Below are 24048 nucleotides of genomic sequence, written 5' to 3'. Positions count from 1 at the left end.
TATATATATATATATATAATATATATATATATATATATAATATATATATATTATATATTACAGTCTTACTATCTACATGCTTCAAATTACTTCTAAATGAAAAGTCAGGAGGTAACAAACCACTCGTCAGACAATATACAATTCACAATAATGCAAATTTATTGTTGAAAAATAATGAGAAAGCGATCATTAAAGTGTGTGTGTGTGGTCGCACTTGTGTTTGTGAGAGAGAGAGATTGTGAGTGAGGTGTGGTAGTGAGTGAGTGAATAAATGTGAACCTTGTTAATATCGAGCCACGAAAAAAGGTGATATAGGTGTTTATCGGCTCCATCACTTTGAAGGAACACCTAGGGGAATAGAGAAGAAAAACAAACACAATAATCTCCATTAGTTTCATTAGCAAAGTCAGCAATAATCAAAGATAACAGTAGCACACACACCTTTTTAAACAGCTCGCCATTCATGGAGAGCTAGCAAAACAGAAATTGATAATTTTTTTCTTGTAATGTCCAGCTGAAAGGCTTCCCCAAGGAGCAAATCCCAGACGAGGTGGATCGGATCATCCGTATCTTGAATCTGGAGGACAAGCGACATTCCCGCTCCAAGACTCTCTCTGGCGGCATGAAGAGGAAGCTTTCTATCGGCATCGCCCTCATAGGAGACTCCAAGGTTATAGGAACTTTGAAAGCACTTTTCCCACGTTCAGTCATTTCAATTTGTCTCCTCCTCCTTCAGCGAGTGTCTCCTCTTGCTCCTGCCTTCAGGTTGTCATGCTGGATGAGCCCACGTCGGGTATGGACCCATCAGCGCGACGGGCCACCTGGGACCTTCTCCAGGGAGAGAAACGAGGTCGCACCATCATGCTCACCACTCATTTCATGGACGAGGCCGACCTGCTCGGCGACCGGATCGCCATCATGGCAGGAGGCGAGCTGCAGTGCTGCGGCTCGCCGCTCTTCCTGAAGAACAAATACGGTAAGTCAAGAAGGAGGTGCAAAGGGTTGCAGCAGACCTTCATCTCCAGGTTTAAAAAAAAAAAGGATAATAATAAAAAATAGAACAAAAGAAATTATAAACTACTTCTACATCAGGGGTGTTAAATTTATTTTGGTTTAGGGGCCGCATACAGCTTAATCTGATCTCAAGAGGGCCACACGAGTAAACTCATTGCAAGATTAAATAGAACTAATAAATGTGGACTTGTTGTGGATTTTTATATTAAAGGAATTTCACTTTTACACAATATATTATGAATAACCTCAGCGTTTTTAAGAAAAGTATGTGTGATTTCAACAATACTTTTACTCAGTTAAACATTTACTTCTGCATTATGCACAGGAACTGATCAAAGTGATTTTACAATGTTGAAAAACATTTATTCACATTTTTTGGAACTTAAAAACACTGTCCTGCATGACAAATTACATCAAAAAGATAAAAAATTAAGAAACTATTTAAAATCAATTTTCCACATCTGAAGCTCAGTGCTACCATCTGCTGATTAAAACACAGCAGATGTCCCTCGTGGACAATATGGTATTGTCCACGAGGGACAATACCATATTGACAATACCATATTGTCCATATTGTCCACGAAAAATTGAAAATCTGCAGTTCCTAGAACTGCAGATTTTCAATTAAACGAAGTACATGTTTTTTTCAATAATTGTTTTATCATTCTCTTCATTTTATCTCCTCTTTCTTTGACCTTTTCTTTTTTTCTTCTTGTTCTTCCTTTCCTCTCCTACTTTCCCATTGTAGTGTCCATATCATTTGAGATATTCCCAGCATGAATCATAATAAAACTATTCACATTCATAAATCAAGCGGAGCACTATGGCAAAGCAGTACTGCTCCACTTGAGACAGTCAAATCTCATGAGCTCTTTTTGGCATTAAGACAACAATTCTTATTGCCACATTGCCAGACATGACACTTAAAAAAAAAAAAAAAAAAAAAAAAAAAATATATATATATATATATTTTTTTAATAATGATAATGCATTTAGCAACCGGGCCGGACTAAATTGTTCGGCGGGCCAAAACCGGCCCGCGGGCCGTATGTTTAACACCCCTGTTCTACATGCACAGTAATGGTCTTATCTATAAGGTTTAATATATAGATTACTTGATTTTAAGGATTTGGTTTGGTAACCTAATGGTTTTGGCCATGTGATGTATTAACCTTTGTTAGTGAAGGAAATGTCTTCCTATGTTGTGTTTTACTAAGAATCATATTTAAGTAGCTGTAAGTTGCATGAATAATAGCATATTATGTTATTTAGCTTGCATATGATTGCTTTTGTGTGCCAGGTGCTGGGTACCACATGGTGATCGTCAAGGATCCACTTTGCAATGTAACCGAGATCACACGCCTTGTTCACTTGTATGTTCCCAACGCCACACTGGAGAGCAGCGCTGGAGCCGAGCTCTCTTACATCCTGCCTAAAGAAAGCACCAGCAAGTGAGTTTTTCTAGCCTCAGATCACTCCTGCATATATAGTTGTCATATGGTGTATGACAAGCTAGATCCAATTCTTCTCTCATTACATGTAAAATTAACATTATTACTTTTTATTTTTGCTCTTTCTAATGCTAACTGTTTTGTACATCAGTCCTAATCAAGTGTGAGCTGATATGAGACTCTGGTTGCGTTCACACCAGGAAAGTCCTTTAGTCCGCTTATTTGGGCCGGACCAAATAATCAGACTTTATTTTTATTCTCGTTTGGTGCAGTTTGCTTTCACATTGTACTTTTTACAAGTGAACTATAACTTGTAACGAAGCCACGTGTGTGACGATCGTAGTTTCCTTTGGACAGAAAGGACTTGAGGCGAGACAGAGCACAGACCTGGAAATGAAGGATGTTACGATGTTATGGGAATCCTGCGTGTGGCAGCCCTGTTTACATATCTGTGCTGTTATTACATAAATAGATGATAAATCATTGTGAGTGTCAACAGCAGCTCATTCAACGCAGGTTTCCAGACAAGTCGAAGGAGTCCCACAGCATGCTGGCAGCAGGTTCTGCAGTCGCTGCTATGGTGGCGTGTTAAGTCCAAAGAGACGTATGTTTTCTGTAGGTGGGTCAGATCAAGTCTGTTTGGTATTCACATCAGAAGTGAACTGCACCACAGTCCGTTTGGAAGCGGACCGACACCAGCTCAAAAAATGGGTCTCCATCTGGTTGTTTGGTCCGGACCAAGGTGGGGGGGGCAGACCAAACGTGGCTGGTGTGAATACACCCTCTGAGTACAAACAGTACAAACAGTTTCACAATATTTAGAAAAAAAATTATATTAAATATGTACAACATGATACTCATAATTTTGATTGAAAAGAGAAAACTAACAGCAGCAGCAGATGTAATATTATCGAGAAGTAGTTTTGCTTATAGCATTAAATATACATTTTTAATTCTGCTCTTTGTAGAACAGCTCAAGTTTAACACGCTAATATTAGTTCTAATTCCTGTCTGCTCAGGTACAACCTGCAGCCAGATACACAGCTTGTAGTTTGCCAGCTGTAGTTTTAGAGCAGTGTTGCTGTTTTTTTTTTTTGTGCAACTAGAAATATTTCCAAGCAGCCAAATCTTTCTTTTTTGTAAGCTGGGGTGATTCAGCCAGCTGACTAACAATTCATAGCAACATGTAGAGGAGGGTCGATGCCGTGTTACACTTTGCTCCTTGGTTCTGGGCAAAATTAGACATTCTGGTATTTTCTGTCCTCTCACCGTACCGTAGGGACGGCGTGGCAGAAACATTTAGTGGCGTTGAAGTGACTTTTTCTACCGTGGTATGCCTTGATCCTGGTAACCAGCTCATTCGGTCAGTATGTGAGGGACAGTGTAACACATCTCTTGTGTTTTTTCCCCCCTTGCAGGTTTGAGCTGCTGTTTGCCGAACTGGAGATGAATAAAGAAGAGCTGGGTATTGCAAGCTATGGAGCCTCGGTGACCACCATGGAAGAAGTCTTCCTCAGGTAGGACATTTCTCCGTGTGCCATGGATAATGGAAATCATTGCAATAGAGACACACTCTAATGCATTAATGGTTTTATGCAAAATGATGATGTTAGCATCCCTTCTTTGTTGATATAACTCCAATTCCTGCGGCTCGTTTACATCTTCTTTCTGCTTCCTCGCTGGATTGAGTCTGTATCTGTGGCAGCGAACACGCAGCCGCTTGCTCTGCTGAGAACATACCTCTGTCCGCTGCTGAAACGGGCCATTTAACAATAAATTTGCTGTTCCCAAAGCCTTGTTATTTACCAGTCACACTGAGACTCTTGCAGTGCCAAAAACATAAAAAAATGGTCAGAGACTAGCTTTTGGTTTGGAAATTACGGAAGTACTTTAGATTGGGACTAAATTCCCTGATAAGTTTGTGATATATAGCATTGAAGCTTCAATTTTTAGCAATTAAACTGTATTTATACTTTGCATTGAGTGTTAGGAAGAAAGCTGGAGAACCCAATATCAGCCAGACAGAGAGTTTAGTTCTAAAAAGTTTAGTGCAATAATAAGTAGTGGATGAAGAGGCAGGCAGGCAGTAATGGGCTGGAGCCCAGAGGATGCAGGTGGGGTGACTGGCAGAACCAATGCTGAGCTGGAGAAGCAGGAAGTGACAGACTAGAACAGAGATGCAGACCCCGACAGCTCACCAGAGCGAGCAGAGCAAGCAGCAGGAACTCACAGGAAACAGGGCAGATAAGCAGCGCACAGACACAGTGAGGGCTGATCATGAGCAGAAAGACCAACAGGCTGCGAGAACAGGACCTGGGAGCATCAAAGCGGCAGTGCATACGAGTCAAGACGAGACGTTCTGGCAGTGAGGCAGGTATATGTAGACAGGGGAACAGGGGAGCAGAGTTGGCAGTAATTAATTAATTAATTAAAAACAGGTGGATCTGGTCTGAGGCGATTGAATGGTGGCTAAGAGGTGACTGGTTCTAGAAAAGTCCAAAACAAATGAACAAAAAAAAACTAAATCATGATATTGTAGAGGTGAACGCCATACACTAAGCAAAAACAGCCAGTGACAATAATGTCCTACAACTGCTGGACATCTTAAATGTAGTTTAACAAAGAATGAGCTGAATGTCTTTGTTGATTTGTAACTTCAAGGTCAGACAGCCAGAAGTGTCCTGATAAAGGATTAAAACATTGCATAGTGGCAAAATGTTTTAGTATCATTTTAGCAACACTCACTGTACTGAGGTCACAGTGTCTCCGATAAAATATTTAATAAATATTGTGTAATTTCTTATTTTTCTATTTCTATTTATTCTATATCAGGGTTCTGCAACCTTTACAGTCTAAAGATCCATTTTGCCCACAGTCCACTTGAATTAAACTCGTTCAGAGCCGCAAATGTTGCCTGGCATTTTGAAAAAAAAAGGCACTTTATAATTTGTGATAAAGATCCACTGTAGGAAATATGTTGGCATCATTAAAGAAACGCCCTTTTATGTCTATTTTGAGGTTTTAAAAAAAAGAAGATGGACGGGATGTTGATATTTGTGGATAATGATGTAAAAAAAAAATATATAGTTTCCAACAGAATGAAAAAATATTGATTTAACATTAAATATTACTGGCACATTTAGCATCATTCTGTTGTGAAAATTAAAAGCAATTATTCCAAGAAAAAAGCCTGCATTAATTATCATTATTACATTTAAATACCATAATAAAAACATCATTTGTAGCCAAAGTTATTAAGAGCCACTAGTTGCAGACCGCTGTTCTATATAGATATAATGAGACTGTCTCTGTGGGGATTGAGTGTTGTGCTGGTGACGTTTATATTCACTGCCAACTACTTTGGATTTGCCTTTGAAGTCAGAGCTGGGAATGACGGCACATGTGAGATGGACAGTTTCTAGTCCCTAGCGGCCGGGATTAGCTAATTGCTTTGCTCCCTTGCCAGGCTGCCCACAAAAGCCAGGCAAGCGTATTTCTCTGTGTTCTGTGTGTTCAAACTGTAAAGAAACATGCTGTCTGATAGAGATTGTGCAGCATCGCTTGTGCTCGTGAGAGAAACACTGTCAAAAGTGCAACTTTCCCTCTGTTTCAAACACATGTTGACTGGGAACTCAAGGATGACCGGGGGACCTCTGGCTTTTCCAAGTCAAGATTTCGACTCTGTGAAGCATTTTGTTTGGAGTCTGAAAACTTTCTTTGCAGGGTGGCTCTCATCACTTTATCAACCTCTTAAAAGCAGGGCTTTGAACCGATTTTTTTCCCCAATCGGTTCGTTCCGAACAGAAACGGAATTATAACGTTTCCGGTTATGAGTTCCACCAATAAATTGACGTTCCCAAACCGGTTAGAACAAAAAATTACTGTTCCCGGAATGGTTAATTTCGTTCCTTTCGTTTGACAAATATAGCTATTGATATTGTGTTTGGAATGAGCGTTTTACTTAACGATGGATCGTAATTTACCTCTTATTTAAGATGTGTAGCTCTAGTGGAGACACCGCTCTCTCTATATTCAGTCAGCGAATGTGTGATGTGATGTCACACAGGAAAATAATTACTTTTTTTTTTAGTTAATTAGGCAACGAAAACTTTGAGGAACGAAATAAAACCGGTATTAACCGGTTACCATTATTTTTAAATAAGTGTTCCAGTTCCAGAACATAAAATATAATAACGTTTCCGGTTTCGTTTCTGTTCCCTGTAAAATACAAAAAGTTCCCGGTTTTCGTTCCTTAAACCGGTTCAAAGCCCTGCTTAAAAGTAACTGTTTTGCTCTCAGACTAAATCCATATTTTTTTTCCTGGCAGTAAAAAAAAAAAAAAAATCAAATCAAGACGAGACATTCTTTTGATCGATTTTGCAGAGTTGGAAAGCTGGTGGATTCTAGTTTGGACATTCAGGCGATCCAGCTGCCGGCCCTTCAGTACCAACACGAGAGGCGCTCCCATGACTGGACCACCGACGACGCCAGCAGCATCAGTGGCCTGACAGACGTCACCGACTTCACCGACAGCGGCACGCTCATCTCTGAGGACGGCTCCAACATCAAACTCAACACGGGGGTAAGGTGTCAGCGGGCTTGTGTTATGTTCAGCAAAAATGACTTCTACAGCTCTGTTTAGAGTTTCGCACGCTTTGCTCCCAACAGGTGAGACTCCACCTGCAGCAGTTTTATGCCATGTTTCTGAAGAGGGCGCTCTACAGCTGGAGGAACTGGAAGGTGATGGTGGCTCAGTTCTTGGTTCCTTTGATCTTCACCGTTGTGGCCTTAGTGGTGGCGCGCACACTTCCTAACCACCAGGACGCTCCGCTGCTGAGGCTGGCCCTCAGCCGCTACGGCGCCACCAAGGTCCCCGTGGCCCTGCAGCCTGGGGCGGGCCCCCTCGCCTCTTCTTTAGCGAATGCGTACGCCTCCCAGCTCCTTGCCCAGCTGGGCGAGCTCAGAAATATCACAGGTGAGATACGCCGAAGAAGGAAAACGGCAATGTTTCAGTACTTAGCTAGCACAGTTACAAGCTGTTTGTTTCTGAAATGTGAATCAATCTACCAAAAAGTGGCACACAGGAACCTCAAAGACTCAAAGCAGAAACAGACTCTGAACAGTCTGAGCACAGGACGTACAGGGTTGTAAAACTGACCCAAAGACTTTACAAATGGCTGCAAATGGGGTCAAGTAGGTGCAAAAAGTTAGAAAATAATATCAACAGGCCTCCCTGTGAGGATCAGAAGCAAATCCACAAGACTATGGAGAAATATACAATAAAACATATAAATTGATAAAAAAAGACAAAAACGCTATTTGGTTATAGAAGGCAGGTTTATTGTTCCTTTCAAAAATAACCACAGCCATTAAAATGTTTAGCATTTTCTTGTTAACACAAACTTTTTATTGAGATTTAATGTATCGTAATTCATCATCTCAGTGTAGTGGTAGGAGAATAATCCACGGCTGAAAACACCTTTTGCTGCAGTCCTGCTGCAAGTTTCTTGGTGGTATCTCTTCCAGCTTTGCACATCCAGAGACCTAAACCGCATTTTCCTTTTCTTTTCTTTTTTGCAAAATTGCTCCAGCTCAGCCAGATGAGTTGGCGTAGTGTCTGCAAACATAAATTTATAGTCCTGACACTGATTCTCAATTGGATTAGGGTCTGGACTTTGACTGGGACATTCTCACACATTGAAATAGTTATATTTAAGCCCCGGATGTATGTTTAAGGTTTCTGTACAGCTGGAAAGAGAAACTCCACCTCATTCTAGAGCATTTCTGCGTGTAAGTGTTTTTTTCTTAAAGTATTCTTCAGCTATTAGTTCTTTCCATTTTCTCATTGACTGCATAAGAAATGCCTCCCCACATCCTGATGCTGCCACCATCATGTAAATGTATTTGTAAAAATGTAAAAAAACAAAACAGGTTCATAGTGTTAAATTCACTGTAAAGCATAAAGACAGCAACAAATCTAGCTGACTCAAAGAGGTATACTTCAAATGAACAATATTAAGCCGTATATCATGAACAAATTAAATCAGTCTGTTTTCTTTGTGTTTGACCCTTCAGACTTCACTCAGTACGTCCTGACCAATGCGAAAGCAGAGGGCGGCAGCTTCAACGAGCGCTGCGTGGTGGGTGCTGCCTTCCTGGGCAGGACCAGCCACTATTCAGAAGCAACAGCCTACTTCAACAACCAGGGTTACCACACACCTGCCACAGCCCTCATGATGGTGGACAATGCCCTGTTCAAACTTTTAGCTGGGCCCAACGCCTCCATCCTGACGGGCAACTACCCCATGCCTAGAAACCTGTCTGAGGCTGCAAGGAGCCAGCTCACAGAGTGAGTACAGGACAGGACATCCCCAACTCGAGGAAACGGAAGCCTAAATCGCTCCCTAATAATATTTGCTTTTTTTCCTTCTTCTGTCTTCTGTAGGAGTAAGACCGGGTTTGCCATCGCCATCAACCTGATGTACGGCATGGCCTCCCTGTCCAGCACTTTCGCCCTGCTGCTTGTAACCGAGTCCTCCATCAAGTCGAAGCACGTGCAGCAGGTCAGCGGCGTCTACCTGTCCAACTTCTGGTTCTCCGCCCTGCTGTGGGACCTGGTCAACTTCCTGCTGCCGTGCCTCCTGATGCTGGTCAGTGTGTGAAATCCAGCCCCAGTTCACAGAAGAAGCACACCTGAGACTGATTATGTTTCAAAGTGGGGTTTTGAATTTTTCCCCCAGGTTGTATTCCAAGCGTTTGGAGTCGAGGCCTTTGTGGCGGATCACCACCTCATCGACGTCCTCCTGATGCTCCTCCTGTACGGCTGGGCCATCGTGCCTCTGATGTATCTGCTCAGCTTCTTCTTCTCCACCGCCGCCACCGCCTACACGCGCCTCACCATCTTCAACATGATCTCCGGCACCTCCACGTTTCTGGCCGTCACCATCATGACCATCCCAGGTGAAAAATGTTCACAAAACTCGTAAAAACATGCAATTTCTGACTGAACTGGTGGATTCCTGTGACAAGACTTGCCACCACAAACGCTCGCTTGGTGGGCATCGTTATTAGGAGCAGCCAACAACTGTCTGCAGTAGAGCATAGCTATACATTGTCTTGCAAAATTAGTCAGCGCTTTTCCAGATTTTGTCACAATAAACCACAAACTTTAATGTATTCTTGAGACTTGCAATAGCAAACAGAAGGTAGAGCTCCGGTCAGTTAAACCTTACTACACCTTACCCTGCATGCAGAACGTTTTGTGTTGTTGAAAATCACATCACTCTAAACCCACCTTTCCCACGGAGCAACACGGTGGAGGCAGCGTCATGCTGTGGGGATTAAGATAAGATAAGAAAAGAAAGCTTTATTGATCTCACAATGGAGAAATTCACTTGCCACATCGGTTCATACAAGAAGGTGCAGAGTAGGAAAGGTGCATTCAGTTATATACAGTGAATCTTCATATATACAATGGATCAAAAAGGATACAAAAAAAATACAAAAGAAATAGGGATGGGCATATGCTGTCTTATTTACATACATATTAATTTCAGCATGGACAACTTCATTATTAACTTCAGCACATGCTGAAGATTAATTTCTTCAGCATGGACAAATTGATGGGAAGATGGATGGAGGTTAATCCTAGAAGAAAATCTATTAGTAGCTGCAAAAGACTTGATACTGGGGCGTGGTTCTCCTTCCAGCAGGGCCGTAACCCTAAATATACGGGCAGAGATACAAAGGAAGAGTTTAGATTAAAGTATGTTATTGTGTTAAAAAATGGCCCAGTCAAAGTCCAGATCTAACGCAACTTGATATTGTGTGGCAGGACTAGAAGATTTATAATCATGGACTCTCCATCCAATCTGACTTGGCTTGATCTATTTTGCAAACCAGAATGGGCAAAAAAAATCAGTCTGTATGTAGACAAATCTGGTAGAGACATGATATTACATTACAACACCGCTGTGGGAAATTGAACAAGAATGCCCTCTTAAATCTGAGTTTGCAAAGCAGCTTCATGTTTAGGATCCAATATGGCCGCCGCACCTATAGAATGTAGTGAAAGCTGCAGATATAACTATTTTTTTTGCACTTCTGAGGGTTTGTATCTTGCACCAGAGGCACACAGTGCTGTAGAAAATCTACTGCTAAACATTGTTTGAACATGTAAATGGAAGGGGGAGCCTTTTCTTTCCACTTCACTATTAGGACCTATTTTCTGTTGGTGTATCACGTAAAATCCAATTAAAAATGATTAAAATTAGTAGTTTTATCAAGACCAAATAAACTGTTCAAAAATATGAGTACTTTAGGAAAGAAGTACACTATGATAATGTATTACATAGCGGATCTGCACTAATTAACTTTTCCTGCCTGTTACCAAATAGAATATTCTTTATTATTGTGTGGGAAGAGACTGAGGGATATTATTCAGAGTTGGCACTTGGTTTGTTAAAGTGGGATGTGTGAAGCTTCTTGTCGTGGAAAGGTAAGAAACTGCAGGTGTGATTTCAACTGGATGAGGGAAGGTGTTTGTGTTTGCAAAAAAAAAAAAGCCTTTAGTTTACCATTGAAAAAAAATAATGAAAGTCAATGAGACGATTATACAAATTTCTCTTGACTGTCGTTCTTCGTTTTCCCTTGCAGAGTTAAACCTGGTGCACTTGTCACACTTGTTGGATAAGGTGTTCCTGATCTTCCCAAACTACTGCCTGGGCATGTCATTCAGCCAGTTCTACCAGAACTATGAATTCATCAAGTTTTGCACCTCAGGTCCCATCAGCAAAGGAATCTGCCAATACTTCAGTAAGTCCTGTCTCGGGGAAAAAAGCCGAAGACGGTTGAAAAGAGAGATGATAAAAGCCATTTACTTACCCGAGTGTTTGTGCGTTTCCAGACATCACGTACCAGACAAACTACTTCTCAATGTCTGAGCCCGGTGTGGGACGCTTCCTGGTGGCCCTGTCCGTGCAGGGCGTCGTCTTCAACGCTCTGCTCTTCGTCATCGAGCTGCAGTGTGTCCGCACCGTCTGCAGGTTCTTCACCTCTCTGTGCAGGAGACGCAAACAGGTTGAGGCATTAAATAACACCTCCGCATGACGCTTTTCTTGATTTAAAATGTCTTCAAACTGCACCTTATACTTATTTTATGAGGTCAACTAATTGGAGCTAATGCGCTGAAACAGAAAAACCGCAACTAAATGGCTGCAGTCGGTGGGTTTTGTTAGGTTTGTCAAACCTTTAGACTACAAAGACAACCATGTTAAGAAGATAAAAGTACATTTGATTATGCTATCGTTCATACATTTATGAACGTCATAACTTATCAAAATTAATCTGAAGGACATTTCTGTGTGCTTTTCAGAATTTAGAATATAATCAAAATTAACATAACAGCTAAAACTTTAGTTACAAATGTTGAAGAAGATTATTAGACCTTCAATTAGCCAGCAGTTAATTGAAGGTCAAATTAAAAGGCTTTTATGGCCTAATTATTTGTTCTTGCAGCCAACTTGCAGTCCAAGATCAGAAAGTGGCCGGATTGCTAATATAAACTGTAACCCCCACCTAAACAAATGTACGTTCTTAAGATGAGCGTGAATGGAGGAAAATATAACCTTACAAAATCTTTACACCCCTCCCCCCCCCCAAAAAAAGGTGCCATCTTGAAAGAAAGTGAATTATGGGATTTAGGCCCCTGACTTCTTTCCTAGTGTCAGTGAAAAAGCTTTTTTTTTTTTTTTTTCAACCATTTGCTCGCCCATCCAAATGATTGCCTTCAGGACCATTCATGGTCAAAGGTGCTTAAAATCCAGCACCCAGGCTTTCAGACTGCTACTAATAGCGATTTCGAAAGATTGGGTCACTATGAGGAGGCTCCCTGATACGATACCGCCTGTGTGATGACTCCAGTCGTAAAACGTCATCAGTACTACATATCACAGTCAGTTGTTAGTGGTAATATAACGAAGTCGAAGCAGTCGGGAAGGACAACAGCCAAGCCACAAAGTGTTAGGCCATGTGTCTTGAGGAACCTTTAAGAAAAATGTATTAATATAGGCAAAAATGAGTTAGTGAACACTCTCCTAAACCTGTGCAAAGTCGCCATAGAAGAAATTAAGCTGTTATACATGCAAATATGCACATCATGACTGAGTTAATTTATTTAGTTAAAGCTAAAAAAAAAAGTAATCTAAATATAAAATTAATAAATGTTTTCTATTGTGTTTTGCAAGTTTTCCGTTTACTTTTGTAAGAATTGTTGGTATTAAATTGAAGAAAATTTGACTTAAGAATCAAATTTAAATAACACTGCAAAAAGGGAACTAAAAGTAAGTAAGATTTTCTTGAAATTACTGTATTTTTTGGACCATAAGGCACACCGGATTATAAGGCGCATTCATTATTCTTCCCAAGTGTAATATCACTCCACTCCTCCACGTACACCGCTCTCTCCTGAGAGGGAGAGCTATCCGTCTCTGTCGGGAGGACAGAGTAGTCGGACTACACTGCCCTGTTTCTAACAAAAGGCCAGAATAAACATAACTTTTATATTGAATTAACTTACTAGGTTTATTGTTGCTAGCACGTACTCTGAGCGTGGGAGGCCTTTACATGAAAGCGCTACTTGTTTCGACATTACCGTCAGGCAGTCTTGTAGACAGCTCAGGGGTCTGATCAGGTACTGACACAGTGAACCGTATTGCTCCGAATGTCCATGAGCGGAGCGGCTTCGTTGCTAACTAAAGTCGTACGTACACATTTTAACAGATCTCTGAGCGCATTGTTATAAGGCGCAACATAAATTTTTAATAAAGGATTTTAAGTGCGCCTTATAGTCTGAAAAACATTGCAGTGTATTTGTTCTACATTTGAGCAGGTAAGTAGGATGATCTGCCAATGGAATGAGTATTTTGACCCCTAAAATAAGATAATTTGATCTACTTCGCTTGAAATAAGATGATGGAGAGGAGTTTTTCCTATTTTAAGTGCAAACAACTTATTCCATTGGCAGATCATTTAAACCTGCCTGCTGAAATCAAGGACAAATAGACTCATTTTAAGAACGTTTTACTTACTTTTAGCCCCCTTTTTGCAGTGAAAAATGACTAACTTATGTTTCCATCTCACACGTTTGCTCGGCTCTTAGATGCCTCTGTTAGACGATGCGGCGTTCCTCCCAGAGGACCGGGATGTGGCTGAAGAGAGGAAGCGGGTCCTGGAGTGCCAGCCCGTGGTGGAGTCCATGGTCGGCAGCCCCCTCATCCTGCATGAGCTCAGCAAGGTGAGTTGCACAGCTGCCTCTTTGTATACATGCCTGCTGTGGTGAGATAAGAAAACGTGGGCGAGAATCTTGATTTCTGTCCTGCTCAGGTTTACAGCAGCGGGGAGAACCTTCTGGCGGTGGACAGGCTGTCTCTCGCTGTGGGGAAGGGTGAGTGCTTTGGCCTCCTGGGCTTCAACGGAGCAGGAAAGACCACAACGTTCAAGATGCTGACCGGCGACGAGAGCGTGACGTCCGGCGACGCCTACATAGACGGCTACAGCATCCTGAGGGACATTAAGAAGGTGAGACGGACGAAAGGGGAAGCTACTTCAATGAAAGAACCTTTTTTAGAATGCTGGAATTTGACGTGAACTTGTGTTTCCGTGGGGGGGGGTTGCAGGTACAGCAGCGCATAGGTTACTGTCCTCAGTTTGATGCCGTGCTGGACCACATGACCGGAAGAGAGACGCTGAGCATGTACGCCCGGCTCAGAGGGATCCCGGAGAAGTACGTGGCTGGATGTGTGGAGAACGTCCTGAGGTCGCTGCTGCTGGAGCCGCATGCTGATAAACTGACCCGCAGCTACAGGTGAGCGGGGTCCCGTCCTGGGCAGACAATAAAATCCTACAATTAGTGCGTCTAGTATTAATCAATACGCTTGAACTCATGCAGTGGGGGTAACAAGAGGAAGCTGAGTGCCGGAATGGCTTTGATTGGTGGGCCTCCGGTCATCTTCCTGGATGAGCCTTCCACCGGGATGGACCCTGTGGCCCGGAGGCTGCTGTGGGATGCAGTGACGCGCACCCGGGAGTCTGGGAAGGCCATAATCATCACTTCTCACAGGTCAGCTCTTTAAGAAAAATGATTCCATGTTTGCTAAAAAATTTATTTTTTATTTTTCACACGTTGATTAATGTAAATTGATGCGTCCTCGTCCCAGCATGGAGGAATGTGAGGCCCTTTGCACCAGGCTGGCAGTGATGGTTAACGGTCAGTTCAAGTGCCTCGGGAGTCCCCAGCACCTAAAGAGCAAGTTTGGCAGCGGCTACACGCTGCTGGCTAAGATACACAAGGAGGAGGACATGGAGGACAGCGACCTGCAGCTTTTTAAAGACTTCATTGAAAGCACCTTCCCAGGTCAGAGGTGTAAAAATACACTTGATAGATCTCTCCGTGCGCTTTAGTAGTAGTAGTAATAATAGTATCGACCGTTTTTTATGTTGTGCAAGCAAGCAGATCTCACATTGAATTTTTTCCCCCAACAGGAAGCCAACTCAAAGATGAGCACCAGGGAATGGTTCACTACCATCTGACAGATAAAACACTAACCTGGGCACAGGTACAGTAGCTATGATTATGGCTAAGCAGCTGCTGCTTCAGTTATATATTAGGGAAAAATTGGGCTGTGTTAGGGCTCCCTATAGTGGGCAAAGAGTGAATGAATAATAAATAACAGCAAACTGCAGAGGAGTTTAAACCAAGATGGCTAAAATAAAATCCTGAGAATAGTCTTCCCATACAGCCCAGGTTGACCTCTTATAACCCACGTAGATACAGGGGGGGAGCTGAGGGAGGTAGATAATGGTCCCAGAAACTGGACTAGACTCTAGAAAAGGTTCCTGATGTGAAGAACATGCCTGTTTGTTACTGATGTGGGACCAAAACTAAACATCCAAATGACAAAATCAACACATTTTAGGAAATAAAAGAAACTTGACAAAATAACATAAAAAACCTGTTTCTAGCAACAGGAAAATCAATTACCAAATAAGCAAAACTTTTTTTTTCTTACTTATTCTTTGAGTTTTGAGTTTACACATGTAAACCGTTCAACACAAAATCTTTAAAATCCATCATGCTTTCATATAAATTGTCCTTGTTTTGTCCATTTGTGACTCTTTCAACCTGTGCGTCAGTTTTTCCTTTAAGAATACGTCCCCCGCTATTAGTCCATTGGCTCTTTGATTGTATAAAATGAAACAAAACTTTTAAGTAGAATTGTGCACAATCAAGGAATTTGACGTTGATCACAGCTCCCGCAGCTCACATATATTTGGTAAACGTGTATTGCCATACATTGCGTACATCAGGGAGACCGCTTGTCTATGTGGCGGCTGGTTTTAGCGCTCTGTAGCGCCGGCCTGGGGGTAAAAGTCTATAAACAGTTTGTGTCCAGGATAAGTGGGGTCTGCAGAGATGCTAGCTGCCCTTTTTCCTGACCCTAGACCAGTACAAGTCCTGGATGGAGGGAAGGTCAGGCCGTATGATCCTCCCCGCAGACCTAAGTGTTTGTTACAGTCTGCGCCTGTCATTTTGTGGGCAAACTACGCCACACAGGCACAAACGGACTGAATCATGGCAATACAGAAGATGATCAGCGGCTCCTGTGAAAATTGTAATTCCTGCATCTGCATGTAAGAGGAGCATCTCAGGTCCTGAGGGAGGTTGGCTGCTGGGAACCGGGAGTGATCCACAGCAGACACAGTATTATTGAGGATGGTTAAAGGAGGCGGTGTGTGGGGAGTTCCACAGAAGTCCACCATTGTCTCCACAGTGGGTTAAGCTCCAGGTGGTTCTGACCCCACCGGTGGATGGACCAGCTGGTCCACTTCCTGTCTGTATGCGGACTCCTCGCTGTCTTGGATCATTAGATGACAACATTTAAATTTGAAAGCAATTAGTGGATTTCAAGCTTTTTAGTATTTTTGAATTTAAAATAACTAAAGTTTTTGTTATTCAGTCTTTTGAGGCAAATTGATAATGTTTTAAAAATAACATTTAGTTTGTGTCTGTTGGCGGCTCAGAGCTACTCCAAATATGCTCCAAGATACAGCAAAAAAAAAAGAAGAAAAAAAAAAGACTCGTAAATAAATGCAAAATAAATGCAGATTTTTCTTTAAAAAAAAAACAAGACACAGTCTCATCACAAAGATGTGCTTCGTCGCTTCTTTCTGCCACGCTTCACCTTTCTGCTCTCCTGTTCAGGTGTTCGGCACCCTGGAGGCAGCCAAAGAGAAGTACCGCATCGAGGACTACTGCGTGAGCCAGATATCCCTGGAGCAAGTATTCCTCAGCTTCGCTCAGTTCCAACACTCCTCACAGACTGACAGGAAGTAGGCGAATAGAGGCGAGGAATCCGTCCAGTGCTGACCCAAAACCTGTCTGCAAGGACACGCCGGTGCAAGCAAGAACCCCCCCCCCCCCCCCCCCAAAAAAAAAAAAACGTTGACTTGAACATCAACACTAGCGAAGTCCGTGGTCCGGTCCGAAACGTCGCCGTTTCCGCTGCTTCACGAGACTTTGATTGGTCATTCACACTGTTCGTTGTTGCCGCGTGAAGTTAGGAACGCCGACTCTCATCGTAGCTTTTTGGATTTCGATACCAAGTAATGAACTCTTAGATCTGCACCTTCTTAATTGAGTCAAACGCAATGATGACCCCACTACACTGAACTGTGTGTGACAGGGTTAGTGTGTGTGCGTGCGTGTAAGCGTGTGTGTGTGTTTAATATTTGTACAGATTTTGTTTTTTCTTATTTATGACTTTTATTACTTATGTTTCCAAGATGTTGTGCTGATTTTCATCACAGGAGAATGAACCACTCTGATGATTGTGAAGTTGCTGTGCACCTTCGAGCCTTATCCAGCAAACTATTTGATTGTTTTTAGGTTGCCCTCAACCGGAAGGACTCCAAGATGCTTAAGAGCCTCTGAACGTTGTGACCAGATGTACATATTGGGACACCTTTATGTGGGGCCTGTACTCGATTCAAGACTGTTTTCAATGTAATGCATGCATGAGGTCTGAATGAAGAAAAGCATGAAGCTCTGGGCGGTTAGAGCTAAAGGGAATCAAAACTGAAGAATAGTCCTGAGATTACATTTAATCATCTCTGAATGCCGTCTGCACTGCTCCTTTTTCCAGTTTACGTGAATCCCAGTTTCTGCAGCAACGTGCAACAGGAGGGATGCTGTGATTGCTTTGAAAATGGAGTAGATTCACCCAATGATTCCTTAATTAGGCTAATTTGCGATATGAAAATGGTGAATTAGTCACCAAACAACTAATGAATATCATTTCTAAGAAGACCAACCCTCGTTTTCTGGGACAAATGAATCCCTGCGGCATTTTAATGTCTTGTTCTCGTGCTTTTGGTTACACATTAAGCATCAAATCATGTTAACATTATTACGTTCCTAAAATCAAATCTGTATAAAGGTGTGTGTATTGTCTAGAAAATACCCAGAGCTACATTTATTGTTTTCAAAAGTAATCTTTCCCACACATATTATTGACAAATGTAGTCTCCTGCTTCTCCTTAATGGTAAACGGACTGAATTTATGTATCGCTTTTCTATTGACATGCTGACCACTCAAAGCAGTCGCTATATTACAATCTAGGACAAGTAAATTTCCTCATACTCGGACCAACAAATCACTTCAGTGGTGTGACGAATGTACGCCTTCTCCATGCCGTCCGACATTAACAAAAATAATGCATTCTCTTTTATTAACCTCTTCATTTACACTTCTAGGACGTCTTTGTACTGTTTTGCACAATTCATTGCCATTAAGCAAATGACTTGAACGAGTTACAGCATGAACATTTGACATGTGTGCACTGCTGCTGTTTTAAAGACCGAGTCCTGCTGAAATATGGTGTGTCATATTTTATAAAAAAAAAAAAGGGAATTCACAACATTGTGACTGTGTATTGTACTGTACCATGACAAACTGAACCCGTCAAATCTGTGTGCATCCCTGTCCTTTTTAAATTAAATGATGCTCCCGATAAGAGCGAACATCTGAGTCTTGACTTTCTTTTTTTCACTGAGATAATGCAAACTCTATTTTCTTAAATTTTTCGCATGCAGACATGTCGAACATGAAACCAGTAAGGGTTAGGATTTCAGTAACGCATTTCAATAACAAACAATTCATAGTGCGGTGCATAAACAGAACACGAGAAGAGAAAATGTTAGAGGAAAGCACATTGCGGTGGAATAGCAGCAGAAGATTAAGATATTAAGTTGGACTACAAACTTCAACATTAATATTCAAAGGTAACTCTAAACAAATAGATTAATAACCTTAATTTAAAGTAACTCGGGTTTTCAGCACGTTTGGTTCTCTGTATGCAGAACAGACTTGAGCCAAAAGACCTGAGTGGTCTGGAGGGTTGATACACTGATAACAAGTCTGTGATGTATTTAGGTGCTACGCCATTCAGTGATTTATAGACTAACAGAAGTATTTTAAAGTCTATTCTCTGAGATACAGGGAGCCAGTGTAAGGACTTTAGAACTGGGGTGATGTGCTCTACTTTCTTAGTCTTAGTGAGAACGCGGGCAGCAGCGTTCTGGATCAGCTGCAGCTGTCTGATCCACTTTTTAGGCAGACCTGTGAAAACACCATTGCAGTAATCAATTTGACTAAAGATAAACGCATGGATTAGTTTTCCTAGATAGAAAGCCAACATTGTAATTGTCTTTAGATGCATTTGAAGGTTTAGCACTAATTCCATCACTACACCCAGATTGTGGACCTGATCAGTGGTTTCTAGCTGAAGCAGCTGAAGCTGTGTGCTAATTTTTGATCTCTTCTCTAATGGTCCAAAAATGATTTCCTCAGTTTTGTTTTTAATCAATTGTAGAACATTTTGGCACATCCATGCATTTACTTCTTCTAAGGATGTGTGTCATGTGCCAAGTTATGGTAACTTTTTTTTTTTATGATCAGAGCAAAATGGAGCATGTAGATATTGAATAGAAGGGGACCCAGGATGGACCCTAAGGAAACCCTGAATGTGATGTTTGTCATCTCTGATGTAAAGTTGCTTTTTATATATATATATATATATATATATATATATATATATATATATATATATATATATATATATATATATATATATATATATAATAAATTATATAATAAATAAATTATATACTATTATAAATATATAATCAGATTTTTTTACCTTCTCTATAAAATGTGATCATTTAAATTAAACAAATTAGTCAAATTTGCTGTAGGAAAGCAATTGGTAAATGAGTTTAGATCCAGAATTTATAAAAGGGCTTTGCTCATTTCCTGCATTAAAAGATGGTCACCCAGTTTGTGAATTACTTTGGGTTTGATTGATTAAAAAAATAAATTCTTTTCATTCTAGCTAAAGAAGTACATAGTTTGGATTGGTATTTCTTTGAAAACATTTGCTGTATTTATTTAGTCAGTTTTGATTAATTAATTCAAAGCAGCCTAGATTATTGTCAGTAATGAAGTCATTGATTAAAAATAATTTTCCTCACAGAGATCTAATCTTTAATAAAGCCAGTTTATATGACTAAGTGGTTAATATTGTCCCTGTGGCAGGTTGTAGCTGACAATTTACAGCTTTTAAGTAGGATTGATTGTTTCTGTTGGTCATCCTTTCAGCTTTATTTGTTCTGCCACGTATCATCATAGATAATTTACAGCTATCTCCCATCAGGGCTCTCTGGTGGGCTTACCAGGGGGTCCACTTTTTGTCCTACTGAGATCTGGGGTGAGTTCACTTGTAATATTGATGAAGTCTGTTCCTGCGTTATCTTCCTAGCTATCTTTACCTTGGCTGTTCGGGCTGTACTGGGCTTATCATCTGTTTATGCACTTGTTGTACTTTGTTTAAGGACACAGCCGGTGTTTCACAGAAAAAAAAAAAAAAACATTGGCATTTGGTACCTGACCATTTTAAAGAGATACAGTCTGTGTTGAAAAGTTGTCTTTTCTCTCAGAAAATAATAAAATTGTTCCACAGATCTTGTAGAACATATTTTTTTCCGGAAATTTGTTAAGCACCAGAAGTCTTGAAACACTCTGACATTGAGACTTCAACTCTATTTAAAAGACAAATATAATCAATACTTCTCACCACCCAAGGCTTCAACGTGTTTTATGCATTTTTCTGAGATATCAGACACCAGGTTACAGTCATAAATCATCACTTCTGTGTTTTTCCAGTTACAGAAGTGTTTAATCCCATTTACAGCTGCGTTGCATAATATATTAAGCTTCATGGACTTGAGGCTCGATTTTTCTTTGGCAGCTTAGGAGAAGACCATTTAGAACAAAAAATGTTGTCATGAGATGGACTATATTCCTGGGTGTAATGTTGAAGTGAAGTAAATTTGTTTTGTAGTGGAACTCCAACATTTCCAGCTGGCTTACTCCTATCATTTGTTATGATAGGAGTGTTCAGTCTCTGACATACTGACCTTCCTGCAGGAATTGCTGGATCAGGGGCGGTCTCCATCTACCTTAAAAGTATATGTAGCTGCCATTTCCTGTCGGCATGTCGGGCTGAATGGTTGCACAGTGGGCCGAGACAAGGACGTTGTGCTGCTTATGAGAGGTGCTTGGCGTTTGCATCCACTGTCTCACTGAAGACAGCGTTCCTTTTGGCGATGGTTTCAGCAAAGCGTGTGGGTGAATTGCAGGCTCTCTCGGTGGCCGAGCCCTGCTGCCGGTGGAATCCTGATGGGTAAGGTGTTACACTGTGGCCTGACGCAGCGTTCATTCCTAAGGTGTCACTGGGGGCGGACGGTAACCAGCCCCTCCATCTTGCTCGGTTTGATACGGGATGCCCCTCCGAACCACTGTGCCCTATATCACGGCATCCTTCCGAAAGACAAATAGCCTTTTTGTTTGCCACGCCGGCTCACGGAAAGGTCAGGCACTTTCTAAGCAGCGACTGGCACACTGGGTTGTGGATTTGATCTCCAATGCTTATGCCTTGCAGGACCAGCCACTGCCGACAGGAGTGAAGTGCCACTCTACAAGGGGCATGTCGACATCGTTTGCTGCCATGACTGGGGTGTCGTTGGATGTTATATGCCGTGCGGCCTCCTGGAAATCACAGAGTACCTTTACTCGGTTTTACAGGGTGAATGTGGCTGCGCCTCATCCTCTTCAAAGAATTCTGGAGCAGCATACATCTACAACACATTAGGTGAATGTTCCTTGAAAGTTGCTGATTCCTCGTGACCTTGTTGACATAAGTCATCCAGTGCTTAAAGCACCGCCTCTGGCGGTCAGTAGGGATGAAATATAACTCATCTGTCAAATCTGGTTCTGCTTGCCCGCCTCAGCTGCCACTAATCATCTTCACAATTAACCGTTTAAAAAATGTAACTCCGTGTCCGGCTGAATATCAGATTTACCAGCAATATTCATTACATCTTCATTAGCTGTTAAGGGAGTAAAGCGTTTTTTGTTTTTTTTTTCTGGCAAAGAAGTAATGCCCTCCCCAAAAATTTCCTGCATTTGTAAGGAACAAACTTTACCAAGTATATTACTGGAATAGAGAAGCTGACTGCAAGGTGCTGAAGTAAATAATAATTATTGCAGTCCAAGCACTTCTTTCCCATATTTAAATGTATACGGCAGTATTTTCATGACTTTGTAATATATTGTGGAGCCCGAAATTATATGACGAGGAAGAAAATCCCGGTGAGCAGGATGGGATGGATATATATATATATATATATATATATATATATATAAGAAAAATAGAAAATCATCTTGTGCTTTTGCTAGTTTCAATAATGTTCAAATGTATTGATTATGACTTTATACTCTTATTTTGAAATGTCAGAAATAACAGACAAAACTAAATAAACAATAGATAATAAATATTCAAATTGAAGTAAAGTGGGACTGTGTAGATAAAAACGGCATCACTCTCAGATGCCCTCAGATCTTCAGGAAGCCTGTTTCAACAGACCCTTCTAAAAATTGTCCCCACACAGTGTTGCTTAATTCTCACTCTGGGTTCCATCAGAAGACCTGAAGGGTCTGAAGGGCCGACACGGCAAAAGCAGATCTGATAAATAACATGGACTAAGATGATCAATAATTTTAAAAACCTAAAAGAATGTTAAAATTTACCACCATGCACTGGTAGTGAATACAGAGTTCAAAATGGATGAAATGCGTTCATGACTTTCATTGTTTGTCATTATTTCAGCTGACGGTCCTTGACGTTTAGTTTATACCCCTTGCAGATTTAGGTTTAAATAGACCTTTTAATTGCACCAGCATGCGTCTTTTGACTGGAAGTAACATTAAGTTTTTGGGGTGGCCCACCCAGGGTCTCGACTTGGGACTGATGAAGGTGGAAGCAGCTAAAGGTTAAGGTGAAGGCGACATAATTTTTGACTTAACTGCCATGAAGAGGAAATGTGCTTAATCTGTATGAAAGGTCAGAGATGTTTGGTGGACATTACAGATTTTTTTTCCCTCTGCTGACAGAAAAGGGTTTTGCCCAATAAACTGGGGAAATATAACGCATCTACACAGTGAGTTCAGGAGTGAGCCTCCCTCTGCTCTGCCACATTCTCTGTCCTGATTCAAAACATACAGCCCTAAAGGTGCAGTAATAAATAGACAAGGAACCATAGTATTTGATCACAAATGTACCAATAATTAATTCCTTTATTTTTCTGAACAATATGTGTTATATGTGATGTTATATAAACTAATTAAACATTCTAAATAAAACATGGACACCATTTTATTTATGCAGTATTAGTAACTGAAATATTAATACTGAAAACAAGACAAAAAGGAAGATCTAGGATGATGTTCTATGTTTTTTTTCACTTTGGTAAAGAGGTTTTATGTGGTTTGTTTTGCCTTAGTTTTAGCTTCTTGTTTAATGTTTGTTGAAATCTCATTCATGGATGTCATTGAAATGCACACATCCTTCCTGTACTGATAAATGCAATAACTGCAATAATTGGTTAACTATGATAGTTTCTCAGCTATTTGCCAAACTCTGTAAGAAAAAATAATTTTGCTCAAATATATAAATAAAATAAATTGTACATTAAGCAACTTCAACATTTTACAATATATCTGCGCCCCTTTACCCCCCCCCCCCCGCCCCCCCCCCCCCCCCCCCCCCATTATCAGAGTCTCACACCTAAAAAAAGCACCTTTTCACTAAAAAGCATGATAAGGGCACTTTAGTGAAGTATGATTTTGTGCAGTTAAATTGTATCTCATATTGTGCAGCCGTTTTTTCTACCATCCAAACTTCTAATCTGTTGCCCACTGTGACACAAAGGGGGATGGCCTGGGGTGGAGTGTCCCAACACAAACATCATTAAGCAACTTGGCACTAAGTCGCCTAAGGCAAAACGGTGCACAAAGGTTGAGTGGGCATGGCCAATGCAGAGCCAACCTATCAGTGAAGCAACATCACTGTGAAGTTTTCACAGCAACACAGACTCTATCTTTTCTGGAAACTCAGACAAGGAGGCTGT

At 41.1% G+C, this 24048-nt stretch overlaps 1 protein-coding gene across 1 annotated transcript; it reads left to right on the top strand.

Annotated features, from left to right (window-relative positions):
- The first annotated feature begins 546 nt into the window (after positions 1 to 546).
- On the top strand, positions 547 to 18428 carry LOC118566305 (ATP-binding cassette sub-family A member 3-like). Its single transcript, XM_036147975.1, has 18 exons — positions 547 to 670; positions 766 to 976; positions 2315 to 2465; positions 3884 to 3982; positions 6849 to 7047; positions 7134 to 7440; positions 8541 to 8814; positions 8911 to 9115; positions 9206 to 9425; positions 11121 to 11279; positions 11371 to 11543; positions 13624 to 13758; positions 13848 to 14042; positions 14141 to 14328; positions 14413 to 14583; positions 14681 to 14877; positions 15006 to 15079; positions 16726 to 18428. Exons 1-18 carry the CDS (start codon positions 623 to 625, stop codon positions 16855 to 16857), a joined length of 3138 nt encoding a protein of 1045 aa, XP_036003868.1. The 5' UTR covers positions 547 to 622; the 3' UTR covers positions 16858 to 18428.
- The last annotated feature ends 5620 nt before the right edge of the window (positions 18429 to 24048 follow it).

Source organism: Fundulus heteroclitus, chromosome 16 (assembly GCF_011125445.2).
Source record: "Fundulus heteroclitus isolate FHET01 chromosome 16, MU-UCD_Fhet_4.1, whole genome shotgun sequence".
NCBI lineage: Eukaryota > Metazoa > Chordata > Actinopteri > Cyprinodontiformes > Fundulidae > Fundulus > Fundulus heteroclitus.
This window is presented reverse-complemented; position numbering and strand designations above follow the sequence as displayed.

Excerpts from the sequence above, each read along its gene's own strand:
- LOC118566305 (XM_036147975.1), top strand. The coding sequence starts at position 623 with ATGAAGAGGAAGCTTTCTATCGGCATCGCCCTCATAGGAGACTCCAAG. Across the intron at positions 671-765 it reads CCCTCATAGGAGACTCCAAG|GTTGTCATGCTGGATGAGCC; the intron begins GTTATAGGAACT and ends TCCTGCCTTCAG. Across the intron at positions 14,043-14,140 it reads TCCTGAGGGACATTAAGAAG|GTACAGCAGCGCATAGGTTA; the intron begins GTGAGACGGACG and ends GGGGGGTTGCAG.